Raw genomic sequence first — 14735 nt, 5'->3', positions numbered from 1 at the left:
CCATTGCCAAGTAAATTAAAAACTCCTAAAATAGTAAGTAAGTGGGAAATTAATTCAACAGTTTAATCTAGAGCTAATAACAGTAGCAGCCTCTGAAAAAGATTGCTACAGCAGGGAGTTAATTAACAGCTTATTCCCCATTTGATAAAAGTAATCCACTCTAATTCTAGTGTAATTTTACCTTGATGTAATATAAAACCACAAGCTGCTGCCGTTGCTGGTAATTATTAGCTCTGTCCTGTGGCCACACTGACAATAAAGTCAGCAGTATCTTAATGCTAGACTGACTGCTAAATGCACACCATTAAAGATGTAATATAAAATCGAAGCATGGTAACTACTTACTGGAGGATTCTGTCTTTGCCATAACTTTTCTCTCTTCCATATTTTGCGTCTTCATTTGAGCAGGTATTTATTATTTGCTGGAATCCCCTTCTGTATTTTTCTAATGGATTTATCTCATAATATCTCTATGTGAATGCGGTAATGAGATGTGTTTCTTCCCCTTCTCTCTCGAGACAGTGTTTCCAAAGATGTGAAGAGCTATTTCTCAAAGGCCGGTGGGATTTATTTATTAGTTGCAAGTTTGGCATTTGGGGAGCAGTAGCAACGAGTGAGCAATTAAAAAAAAAAAAAAAAAAGAAAGAAAAAATAATAGTGTGCTGTTTTACTTAAACAAATAACAGGTCTGCATTCTTCAATATGCATCCTGCATCCTGCGTTTTGAAGTTTGGACACCAAAAGAATGCTGACAATCCCAATTCTTGTCTTCAGATTGCATTGGTAGATTTAATCTTCATGTTCAAAAAGTAACGGCAATATACAATTCTAATGGACAAGCTTTATTGAAACTATGGTTGTAAACACGTTGCTGCTCCTTGATAGCAATAAATAAATACTGAATGCGATTGTTATAACTGAGGGTTGCCTTCTTAGTGTTTAAAGTGTGATTGCTAAAATGCTGGGTAGTGTTCAGGCCAGCATCTTTGAAAAAGACACAGATTGCTCGAAACCCATTGACATCAGTCACTCCCGACTTCCTCCCCAGACCAATCTCGATTGTTGACTTCTACACATAAAATAGGCCTTTTATGTAACGCCATTTGTTTTTCTTCAGACTGGTTCATGACTAAACAAGGCCCAGTTTTTTTATAATTGATTTGACTTTCACATGTATCCCGGTGATGGGTCAATCAATCCATTTTTATCAAATGTCTGCAGTACTGTAGGTCACATTACAGCTTGCCTATTTTCAGAATAATGCAGATCTTTTAATCATCCCCTTAATAAAGGCATATGGCAGCCTTTTTTCCACAAAGTGCTCTCTTCAGTGTCCTAATAAGGACACACTTTGAAATGAATACCTCACTTAATTAAGACTAATTAAAGTCTTTAGAGCCTTGTTTAGTACTGTCTACTAGAGCAAAATAGGATTCTCTGGATGGACATAATGAAACTACTACTAAGATATATATATAAAAAAAACTAAAACTAAAAACACAGAATCAGTTTTACTAGTAATGAATGTATCAGTGTATACCATTTTACTATTTTAAATACCTATTGTTCTCTGAAACATCTCTGAATCACTTTAGTCTTAATAATATTAAAGTATACCTTTAAATACCCACCAATCATAAACTTCAGATTTGACACTTGACGGTAGCTTTGCCATCAGCTTCTGGGTCTTGAGTTTAAGATTTGGCAGGTGGGTGGAAGATTTGATTGAATCTAGACCTCTCTCTTGTGGATTTCAGACTTGACTTTTGTGTAATTCCTTTCCCCCAGCTTTTGCTTTACTCTTATTGCTTCAGGGAAACATTTGCATTGCTTACTACTGTTATTTACTTTAACAACAAGCACTATCTCCCTCTATTCTTTTTAATTCTCACAAATGTACCAGATATAATATGCTTCTAAGTGGATAATCCAAAATGTGAGAGCCGACAGCTAAAAATAAACATAACAAAAACATCATCTCTCCACACAGAAAATCAATATGTGTATTTTTAAATCGGAGTACACTACCACAGCTTCTATACTGTAATGCCTGATGCCAAAACAGAAAAACCTCCTATTTGACTTGTGTTTTGTTTGTTTGTTTATTCTTTATTTTTCCATTCCCTTCATACTAGGTACCAGTTGAGTTTTTTTCTTCCTGTATGCACAGCCACAATGTTAATTTTTTACATTTTGAACAACAGTCTGTCTATAGTGCAATAGCAAGCACTGCTTATAAAGGCATATGTGTTGTGTAAGTATTGTCAAGAGAAAATCAAATAAATCCTTACAAAAATGTATGCTACACCTTAGGTTCTTCGTGTTAATTACTGCATCAGCCTTTAAGGTATTATAATTCACACTTTATTTAGCGATTCCAGCTTGCCCTAATTTTTTGGTTTCTCACCGTTTTAAGTGCCAGAGATACGATTACACCTCACAGCTATCTCCCTTTGTTACGCACTCATCGCGCCCTCTTTCTTCTATTCTGAAATACCGGAGTTGAATAAAATATTTCTTTCTTTTTTCTTTTGTCCTTTTTGCAATCTCAATTTACTGAAAAGGTAAAATAGGAAGGTAATATTTATCAAGCGCTTTTGATAAAGCGAGACCTCGTTTCACGTCCGCATAATCAATCAGACACAAAATCTGATACTTTATGAGGAACTTTGTTCAAGCCCCAAATATAAAATAAAAAAAGGAAAGAGATGGAAAATTAGAATGTTTCTTGTTGTAAATTATGCAGGTGACCCTTTTTTTGTAAAACATGATCTGATAAAACTTTTTTTTTTATAGGTAGGTACCTTTCAAATGTAGGCTGAACTAAATCTTTGGAAAAAAGAACAATGCTTCTCACAGTCAAAGAATATGTCCTCTTTGGCAAAATACTTTTGCTTGTAACTCACTAATAAAAATTACAAGTCTTTTTCTTGAGTGTTCAGCAAGATTGTACATGTGTCTGAATGTGATACAGTTTGCAACAACAGCACAGTTATTTTTGAAAGTGCTAAATTCTTTCCCATCGCTCTCCTGTCTACAGTATAGGAAGAATATGTTTGGTGTTCAATTCACGTAATAATATCCTGTACTTCCCTCCTATTGGTATCCATTCTCATGCAGTCATTTTAGTATTTTCTGGGATTAGTTTTCTTCAGGACTTCAAAATAAATGATCTCCATTCACAGCAATAAAAAGTCACTCATGTAATTTCCGCTGTAAGTAAAAGAAATGCACTACTGTAGGTAAATTGTACCTAAATAGGGTGCCTTTTTTTAACATGGTCCTGTAGCCTAGGTAGGTCTCTTAAAAAACACTGTATTCAGCCTTTGTTCCACCATGCAAAATGTCCTTGTGTCTAACATTAATAATCAACATGATGGAAAATCTTTTTTCTTTCCTCAAGTGGAGTTTTCTTGACCTGCTTATTGATTCCTCTAACTGCAGGGCAAACACAATTGAAAGACCTCAGGTTTGGACTATGAAGGCAAAAGTGAGGGTAAACAGGGGTGGAATTTAAAAAGTGTGTAAGAGTGTGTGGTGTTTAGGGTTTAACACATAGTTATAGATGGTATAATCTCTGTTGAAGTATGCTTTTCAAGTCAAGGCTTTGTTAGTTGCTACCTTGTCAGAAGCTTGAAAAGGTGACTGTTTAATGAACTTATGATTTCATGGTGGAGCACTGCAAAACACACAGAGTTAATCTTGTGTAATTTATAGTGTCGATGAACTAACCCCTGTTCATCTTGGAATCTCAAGATCAGTTGAAGCAGCGTGGGAGGCTGGGATTAGTAACAGTGTTCTTTGAAATCATGTTTAGATAAAGCTTTCATTTACTTTGAGAACAGCCTTATGTTCTTTCCTCTTGTAAAGGATTTGCAACCAAGAAAAAAAAAAAAAAAAGCAATGACAATCTTAAACACTTGTAAAAAGGAAGATTTTTTTGTTTGCCTCCAAATACGTTATATTTGCGTAACATACCACAAGATCTGACACTAAAAGAAGCAGAGCCAGACTCAGAATCTTATTTATCATATTATTTGATTAATTTGCAATTATTTTCGCAATATCCTTCAGCAGGAGTCAGAAAATACCCATTAGCTCAACAAAGTATTTGCAAAGGTATGGAAAGAAGCCAGACCCCTTGTTGACTCAATTAAACTGTATTTCAGAAAACATATAAAAATGACTTAATTCACATCTCAACTCAATGATTTGGGCAATGATTTTGAACTCCACCATTTAAATGCTCAATTTGTGTATCCTTATACTGTACAGAGCCATGCTAATTCACTTTGACACTGGTGTTGCCTAGTGCTTTATTTCAGGGCAAAATCCATTCAGTGGACCTCAGGGTATTTTTATTGAAAGGCTTGAGTGAAAAAAAAAAAAGAAGGTCAAATTGCACTTTAAGATTTTACTTACTACACACAGACAATATACTTTTTTATGAAATGGAAAACTACTTCAGTCTCTGGTTTGGGACTCCAGCAAAGCCAGCTCGGGTATACTTTGTAAAACTACACAAGAGGCCACGGCCACATCAAAGACAAAAAAGTTCAACCTGGGGGGAAATGTATAAAACTGCACTGTGAATTTGAATATATACTGTACACAGGACCGCTTCAAACACAGAGCTTATTTTGAAAAGATTACATGGCACAGAGGGAATCCCCTTAGGGTTGGGCTATTCTTTGCAAATATCAGGTCTCAGGTAGTTTCCAAATGTACATGGTACATAACTAAAGAACAGAAGCTAGGTTCAAAAAGACAGGAGGTCCACGGAGCTCATCAGGTTAGGAGGAACAGTTAAGGTACATTCTGTTTTAGTTCACATTTTGGCTAATGATTTTGCCTGGTAAAACTTTCATGTTCCTCTTAATGCTGTCTGTGGGCATACCTTTATTATGACATGTTTTTGTTTGTTTGCCTGTTTGTTTCTCCTTTTTTAATGTAGCTAAAATGAGATACAGAAAGTATTGGTTCAACAAGTGCATCGTAACTTTCCTAACAGAGACCATCATTCGTGCCTTAATATTAGAAATCCACGGCTGCATTGTGTTCTGTAACGTATATTTTGCGGTACGGTTTTGTACTTTGTCCAGTAGTCAGAAACAGGTTAAACCTACCTCTGTGCTCTGGCCTGGGCAGCTATGAAAAATACCAAATGCCCCTCCTTAAAGATGCGGGTGAATGCTTTCTGCCACCACACAGAGAAATGAAACATGAAGTCAGAGGCCAGCAATTTTAAATATGGCCAATATTAGCCGCAATTGAAGTATTATATGAAAACTAAACAATAAGCAATGTATTTGGCTGGCCGGGAAAGCTGCAACTATTGCTTCCCTTTCATCTCCAGTGTTCCATTTCCTTGGGTCATGACTTTAGTCAAACATCAATTACTGTTACTTTTTTGATCTCGGTCCCTTAAAAACAGTACCTTTATAAAAAATAAAAAAAAATCTCATGAAGACAATGACACCATTGTATATTTTTATGCTCCTGAAGGTTTGAGACCAAATAGGACTGTCTGATCTATGTGATGGAAGCTGCCTCTAATGGTACAATCAGTTTTATGTCAGTGACAAGAATCAAACAGAGGCATTCTTCAGAGTCTCTTAACTGGAAAAAAAAGTCCCCCCCAGGTCAATAGAAATGTGTTAACTACCACTCGGTGACTGGATTTTCCCTTTTAGATGGAAAGCTGCTGTAAGTTTATACTTGACTTTTGTACAAATAAATTTGCTTCTAATAACTCCTTTGCTACTCCAGCAATTAATCATGCTGTGAAAGTAGTACAATAGTTCGTGCCCACCTTCTTGTTTTATTTATAATAGTGTTCTCCCATGCAGAAATCTGTACACACAAAATATAGCCAGGCAGCAAGCCAGGGCTTCAAACGGACCCCCACAAAAATAGTCCAGTTACGTAAATACATTAAAAAGACATACTGATTTAACTACAAAATGAATTCATAACCACATCTTTACATGGCATTTTATTTCTCCTTGCAGGAGAATGCAGGTGAGTACTGCAGGAATGGTATAGTAATACCGTATTCAGGGAATCTCATCTACAACAATCAAAACAGAAAAATAATCCGCGTTTGCTGTAAATTATCCTCAGCCTTAATTCAAGTATATTATACATTGAATAACCCATATGTTGTTGAACTGTTGTTATATATTCTTTCTGAAATGAAACTGTAAGCATTTTATGCTCTGAGACCAGTTTATGGCGATATATGCCATTACTGTGTGCTGTTTTACATCCATTGAGACCACTTAAGTGGAAAAGATTTCCATCTGCCTTCAAACAGTCATTTATATATATTTACTTAAAAAAACCTATCTGTCCGATTTTTACTTGTTTACCCTTTCCAAATTTTACAATCCCAATAGTTGAAATAGTTTCCACGAGCCTTCTGCACAGGGTTGACTCTGGCGATGTTGATGTTGATGTTGACTCTGGCGATGAAGTTATGTTTAAAGGCCTAGTTTTACAATATTCTGATTCTTACTAGAATATTTTATTTTTTCTCCTCTCAGTTCATTATTGTGACATTAATGTGACAGACAGATGTCGAAGTAGTTTTTAAAAGCGAATTGTGGATTGTAAAATTGCTGTATAGGCAACACTGCTATATGTGACCTATTGAATGGCAAGTTAAGATTGATCATATTTAGGAGGTTTGAAGACGTGATATTTTTGAGTAGATAGTATCTCACTCTAGTAAACTTAGGACTTTAACCACCTGTGTCCAGAACCATCTTTACTTTCTTGAAAATGACTCAAAATTATTATTATTATTATTATTATTATTATTATTATTATTATTATTATTATTATTATTTGTATTATTGTAGTTTACCAGGTTTGATCCTTACGTGTTTAAACATGACACATAGAGAAGTCCATAGACATTCAATGAGATAAAATAAGCAAAAAAAACTGAACCCCGGAAAAAGAAAATGACTTCAAAGGGTCCCTTGTGAAACAGAGAGATTCATTTCCCATTGAAACGCAGTCTTGGCAATTGTGTTTATGTAGGTGTGTTTTTCTCTTGTTTTTCTGACTTAACATTGACACAATTCAGTGTTCAATAATAAGCTTGGGTTTCTTTTTAAGTAAGCACCAGCCACATTTCTGACAGACTGTTGGATTAAGCCACAAAATTAACTCATAATAAAACGAATCAATCATTGTGACATTTTGTTTAACTGTAGCTATTGAAAACATTATTTTTTTATGCTAGTTCCGTAGGCTTCATCAGAAATGACTGAGATGCTTAAAAATAGAATTAAGCTTTTTTTGTCTGGGGGGCTTAGATTTTTTAATTTGAAATTTAATTATAATAATTTACAGATGTATTTTCTTCCTTTATATTATGGAAAAGGAGCAATAATGGCATGGTACCCTACACTTAATATGTGTCTTTCATGAAATTCGGCACTTGACATCTGAAATTAAAGCATTAAAACAGCGGCATCAGATAATGAAAAAATAAACTAAGTTTGTTTATATATGTATATATGACTTTCAAAATATGTAGTTTTCTGAAAATAAAATGTATTTCTATAAAATTATTATATTGAAAATACTGTTTGCGCATTTTTTTGTTTTAATTTACTTGTGCATCGTGTATTTAAAGTTGTGTAATTTCAAAATGAAAAATATATTCACTTATGTCACTGTAGTGACATATATATTCACTTATGTCACCAATCTGTTTTTTATGTTCTATATTACTTGTTCAGGTTTGACTTGCAAATGCACAAATATGTGTCAGGAACTACATTGATATGTTACAGTGTAGATTTACAATCTGTCCTGCATAGATCTTTCTGCCGGGCCGGTCTAAACCAATATTCCATCGCTCCTCCTTAATATTGCTTGCTGACAGGGAGGATATGCAAGAAAAAAAATCTGTGCAATTATGCAGCATTTATAACTCCTTTGTTATGTAAATAGGTTGTCTTTGTACTATGGATTTGGTTAATTTATTATCTGAAAGTTGGAGTTTGTTTCAAAACCCAAGTGAGCATAACACTCATTACAAATATTTTTCTCATTCATTTGCAAGGTTTACATAATGGGATGAGTTACACATATTTCCTTTAACAATCCCTTGGATAATGTTCAAGTGCTTACCATGTTCTTTGTCTGAAAAGTCTTACATCTAACCAGCGAGAAGGAAACAGGCAAAATAACAGCAACATGTTTAAGTTTTCTAGATAGACATATTGAAATATTTATAAATCATTCAAAATTGGTTGCATACTTTCAAGGTATGTTTTTCCTTAAATACATCTGATCTGTTCATTGAAAATAAATAAATGACGTCTCTATATTTATCATAGCTGTGGAAAGAAATTATGAAACACTGCTCTAAATTATCCACATTTGTTTGCACACTGTACACACTGGACTTAGTACAAGTTTAAAAACTCATCATGATATATACAAGGGAAAAAATAATAATGGCACAGTATTTGAATAGTTGAACAGAAACAGATGGTGATGCATACAGTGTAAGACTATATATTTTGGACTCTTTTACTAATTGTTTGTGTTGACGTATGCAGCTACTGTTTTCTTTATACTACAGTCCGAGCTGAAGTATGTATGTGTGTGTGTGTGTGTGTGTTCTCATAGCTGATCTGGTTTGTATTGCAGGTCTTACAGCAGCTGCCATGGCTGAAGCTATGAAACTACAGAAGATGAAGCTTATGGCCATGAACAACCTTCATGGCACAGGCAGCCAGAATGGCACAGAGTCCGAGAATGAGGAGCTCAACTCCAATGCAGGTAAGAGGCGCCATGTGTACTTGTCATCACATCGCTGTATTGCTTGTCTATACCTCTCCTTGCCTGAGAACCTGCAATCTGTGGTCTTCTACTGCTAGTATTAACAGTGTTCAATGTGCATGTGTGAGTTGCTTATGCTGTAGCCCCTTTGATTGTGCCCCATCTTTGCTTGCTGCTCCTCTTGCCCACCAAGCCTAACAGATGACCTTTTCTTTACATTCATCAGTTCAGTTTTACAATAACCATGAGCACAAGATTATCGCATTTTGTTTCTCAGTTTCACTTTCTAAAACAATGAATTTCTCCACAAGAAACCAATAAATAAATTACATTAAAAACTTGCCTCCATCAACTCTTTGGCAAATGTGGATGATAGTCTTCCCCACCTCACCCTCCTGTGCTTGTTGGCTTCAGTGACATTCTGACATTTTATTCAGTTCAGCCCCATTTTGTTGAGTTTTTGCCAATACATGGGTCATTCAGTTCTTCCTTGGGCTTAATCTGCTATTTCATTATCACATTTGATGTTTAATGTTCCTCAAAATGGTAATTATGAGTTACTATATCCAGATAAATATACAATTTACAGTTTAGACCGACATGTTGAATCAAAGACCTACTTCAATTGAATAAAGACTCTTAAACACTACTTTTTTCAGACACTTTCAGTCAAAGGATTTAGCTGACCCCCATACCTTGTATATATGGGGCAAAATTATGGCACTTTTTATTCTTTCTCTACTTTCAGAAAAGGCTTATTAGCACGTGTAAAAGCCCTAATGTCATACTGTATGCACTGCAATGTATTTAGCGTTCCTTTCATGGTGGTGTAGGGGAATCGCACACAAGAGACATCCTCTGTATTTTATACCATTTACAGGAGCTAAATCAGAACGAACAGTTTATTTAGGAACGGGATTGTTTAGTTATAAATCACTCATGGCTTGTCTCACTCTATCATTCTAGTTAGGAGTGATTCCAGGTAATTGGTTCTGGCTATGTGTCCCATTGCTTAGATATGTTTTATTGAGGCTAATAGCCTCCTTAATAGCTGCGACCTGACTGTGCATTTAGATTGCTGTGTGACTAACAACCTGGTATAGAGCTGTTCAGCTCAAAGATGACAGAAGCAACGTTTTATTGTTTTTTTGAAAAACGGCTTCCATTCTACGCGAGCGTGAGCTTGAAAATAATAAAAACTTAAAGAAGTTCTCATTAATACTCAGGCCGGTGTACACCAATTTCCAAACATTTAACTAAACGCCGGCAAAGTCCGCAAAACACAACCATTAGGCTTTAATTTATACCGTAAACGCAGAGGACACACACCTAAATACAGCTGTCCTGAGTCACTGAGAATTTACAGAGGCTCCTCCCGCAGTGCAAATACCCATTAGAAGTAATTTAATCTTTCATTGATCTCGCTAAAATGACATCAGATAAGATTTTTCACTGGAACAGAGTCATTACCCAAAGACATTTCACTTTTTTTTCCTATCCAGATGATGATCTATAATGCTTGTGACTAGAATACTTTTTTTTTTTCCACACATAATCAGTATTGCTTTAATATACTAGAAGGCAAGAGTAGAAATGAAATAACTGAAAACCGAAAAGCATGTTTTAGTTACAAGCAAAACATGTTGGATTTTGTTCTTCTGTGTACCATGATTGTTGAGTGATACATTTTTAATTATTTGTCTCATATGTTGTACTATATAACTCCATAGAGACACATCCACTTTGCTATGTATTAATTAGATAAACCACACGTTTGATATAGTAAAAATGAAGCTTTACTCCAGCTACAGAATGTAATTGTCCTCTCCTCCAATTAGTTTACTTAGTTTAAGTTATTAAATTGTGTCTACTAAGTCATTAGAACCATGACACCTGTTGTTAGGGAGACAAGAGGAAGTATTGTACAGAAGTAAAATACAGATTGTGTAGGTTGAATTGGTGTAAATTCAGCCAAAGTGTATCTTTTTAATACAACAAATGGTAAGAAAAGAAAATAAGAAGTGAAACATGATGGAAGACATAATAAAGAAAAAAATAAAGAGCTTAAAGGACAGAGAAAAGCAGAAGCACACCGAAAATACTGTACAATAACTGAATAATAAACAGCTAAAAGAAAGACATATTTAATCAACTGTTTATGGCAAGGCATGAAAGTGGCATATTTTTCACTACTAGGTATCATCTTTATAAGGTCTTATAAATTGTGTTAGGAAGCACCGAGAGGATGTGAAAGCAACTCACATTTAGCTGTCAGAAGCTCCTCTGTGGAGGTTTCTGTGCCCTTATTACTAACTATTTAAAGTGGTATTAATAATAGCAGCAAAAATGGAGCCCACCTCGCCACAAACATGCAGCTTCAAATTGCGAACACAGCTAGAACCAATGGAAACAGCGCTACAATTCACAACCTTTTACGTGAAGTCCAAATCCCATAGCTGTAAACGTCTGGGACGACTGTCTTTGGTCTTCTGTGGCAGCAAAATGCAGGAACCCCATCAAGCTGCACAAGCAATAGTGAGCTAACCACATCTTAAATACCTCCAAAAATAGTATTTGAATGCATTTAATTTGCTTTTAACATTTTTTTCACGTTTTATACCAATAGCTTGTTGTTGTTTTTCGAAGTGGCCCAAACACTCCTACCTGTGTTGTGTTCATTGGGTGACAACCAAAAGCTGATATTTTATTGATTGATGTTATTAAGGCCACGCATTGTGATGTGAACAGAAAACACTGCTCCTGCTTTTCAGTAGTCAGGAAAGAGGCTTTTGTTTCACTTTGATTTATTGCCTGTATAAGTGCATTCCACCAGTCTGTCTTACACTGCTGTTTTATCTCATTTTGGACTCAAGAACCACACTTTAAAGCAGCTCACATGTGTAGTTCTGTGTCTTATGTATGACAGTGTTTTATCCATTTGTGGTTTATTATGTGTGACTATTTTTTCTTTGAATATGAAAAATACATCCTTTTCTAGAGTGTCAAGGTACTTCATCCTCCCTCCATAAAGTGTAAAATCATTTTAAACCATGCTGTTTGTGGCTCCCATTAATATTATATTTTATAATGCATATACAGTGCAATTAAAAAAAAAAAAAAACTGCACTTGGAACACAACTGTTTGAAAATTATTATGTTTTGGAGCTTAAATACTAACTTATTTAGTCACCCATCAAACAGCGTCAGAACAATTTTTGTGTTAACCCTTCACTGTTTTTAGTCCAATGCCAAGATAGTCCAAAGAAGCAACATTAAAGCAAACACTGCTTTTTTTTTCCCTTCTTCTTTTTTTTTGTAACCACTCACGGCTGTTTTTGTAACATCATATTCATGGCAAGCTGCATAAAAGAACTTCAAAGGGGCTCTAATCTCTCTGCACTGCAGATTTGTTGCAAAGTCTGATTATCTGAAGAGACCAGTTGGGAGATAGGACTGATTTCAATCTCCTTTTTTACACAAATGCTACCAATAACTTCACAGCCTTCGAAAAGCATCTCCTATTTTTCGTCTTGGATGTTGATTCAAAGGAGAGTGCTTTGTCGTTGTAAGTGTTGCATAGTAATCCAAGTAAATTAGTGACGTTCTAAAGGAGTTATGGGCTCTCACTTGTCCCCAATCATGGACGTGGGCCAAACAAAGATTTGGAAGTGAGCTAGAAAAGAAAACTAAGGACATGCTTTGACTGTATTATCCAGGACTATACATTTGATTTTCAAGCAACACTGTTAAAGTGATTACTTTGATTTCTTTTAAGTGAAGCCAGGGGTGTTTCATGTATGAGAGTTTATGTCTTTAATGCCCAAATCTGAGAATATGGGTACCTGACTGGAAGATTGAAAGTGAGCAGAAACAAAACTAACATAGAGATAGCTTTTTGTGACTGGTCGAGAAGTTTACAATGCAGTTAATGTAGAAAAGATAAAGATTATACTTATGCTACATGCAAACATGCTGATCGTGTGTTCTGCATCCTCCAATCTCTTTCCTTGAGAGACCTTATAGGTACACCCTACACCGTATGTAAATCCAAATGTGAGGAAAACCCACGTGTTACTCAACCTGCACCTTTAAACATGCAAGGTTGCATTTTAGATTGTCTATAAGCTGCGTTCTTATTGCAGCCGATTTCAAATTATATGATTTAGCGTAGTTGTACATGTATAAAAGTTTTATTTTTATTTTTATGATGGGTCAGATCTCTTAAGTATAAGGAAAATTGTGTATGTAAGGCTTCAGTGAAATGGTGTCTTTAAATATAAATACAATACACTTCTGAAATCCTGTAAAAAAAACACACACACATCTGGCTCTTGTAGGAGCAGCAAAAGAATAGCAAAGAAGTGAAAAGCTCATTGGTTTAATGGAGCACTGTCAAAGAAAATCAGCATCACCAATGACATAAGAGAAGAACTGATATTTTTCCTCTGACATGTTAAAAGAAAAATTCCATGCATTATTTAAGAAAACGCTGGAATCTGTCAGGGCCATGATTGCCGAGTTAGCAAAAGCAGGTGCTTCTTATGCCATTGAAGTTAACAGGACTGCGTAGGCACAGATCCATATTGTGTAACCTTTTGTGTTCGACACCCACCAAGATTCACTAACTATTACATGGTCAGCATTTTTTTTTTTTTTTTTTTTTGCCAATTCCTTCTGAGGGCAATGTCACTCTTTTCTTAAAAACTACTATATGTTTTGATTTATTAATGGCATTTTTAGAAGTTTAAAGGAGCAATGTTGCTTTTCCGTAGACAGCTCTTTGTTTCTTTGACAGAATAGTTGTTGTTGTTCTTGCTTTGTTTGTTTTTGCTCTTTTAAGGTGTATCTTAAATAGAAGACAAATCCTTTCTGACATCCCAGTCACGAAATTGTAATGTCTTACTAATAGGGTAGTACTCAAAAGCTAGGTTTTTCCTGAAGGAGATGGAAATTACCTGTGAGTAGAGGGGCTTTCCTGTGTCTACTAAGCTTTCTCTTGACAAGCTGTTATTAGTCTCCTAACAGGTTAGTTTGTGAAGGCTTACTACTGTTGTGTCTCTGACAACTACATTATAAACACTAACATTACATAAAAAGGGGAATTAGGGATTTGAACACTTCAAATCAAGCAGTATCAAGTCAAATGAAAGGCTTGTTTGACCTTAATCTATTCTGTTTGAGAGTAATTTTCACTTACTTTATAGCAAAATACACATCAATGTAAAAGATCATCTTTAAAGATTGGGTTTAAAATTCCCTATATTCATGAAGTAGAATCATATACCAACAGAAAGCTTATTTTCTAGTCTTTAAAATCATGCCTGTTTTACCACCAATATAATGATGAATTGGCATTAAAAACAGCAACCCCAATGCTGAACATATTTTTGTTTCGGTATGTAGGTCATTAGATAGGGTGAAATGTTCTCGGTTGTATATGTTCGTTTATTTATTTATCTACAAACCTGTATGTTATTGTATTGACATTTTGAATTACATGTTAGATTAAGCTCAATATATAACAAGCAAAAAAAAAAAATGTGTGTAGTCCTAGAAAAAAGGACAGTGGCATTCAACCAATAAAGGCATGGGCTTCTGTGTAAAGAGATCTAATTCCTTTCAGAAAATGACCTTTACGCTCATTTCAAATAAGAAACCTACATTTTACACGCTTAAACAAGTGTTCAGGGCCTTGTAGACATATTTGCCCAGAATCAGAAATTCGTTCTGTTCTCAGTGAGTATGTGATTTTCAAAGCTTATCATTCCATACAAGGACAGTTGATATTTGGGTTGGGTGGTGGTGCTGTTGTCGCTGTGGCTGAGGCTTGGAAGACTTCTGACAGTGTAGTAACTTTGAAAAATAAATATATGGAACAAATGGCAACCCATTCCTTTCACGGAAATGAAACTGGGGGGAAAAAAAAAAAA

At 35.2% G+C, this 14735-nt stretch overlaps 1 protein-coding gene across 5 annotated transcripts in view; it reads left to right on the top strand.

The window, feature by feature from the left end:
• Nucleotides 1-14735, top strand: part of dacha (dachshund a) — a 173097-nt gene that overhangs the window by 100640 nt on the left and 57722 nt on the right. For all 5 annotated transcript variants that reach the window (XM_066714918.1, XM_066714915.1, XM_066714914.1 and 2 more), the window contains exon 3: nt 8674-8805. In XM_066714918.1, coding sequence (XP_066571015.1) covers nt 8674-8805 — 132 coding nt within the window. The remainder of the gene's footprint in view (nt 1-8673; nt 8806-14735) is intronic.

This window comes from Amia ocellicauda, chromosome 10, assembly GCF_036373705.1.
Source record: "Amia ocellicauda isolate fAmiCal2 chromosome 10, fAmiCal2.hap1, whole genome shotgun sequence".
Taxonomy (NCBI): Eukaryota; Metazoa; Chordata; class Actinopteri; order Amiiformes; family Amiidae; genus Amia; species Amia ocellicauda.
This window is presented reverse-complemented; position numbering and strand designations above follow the sequence as displayed.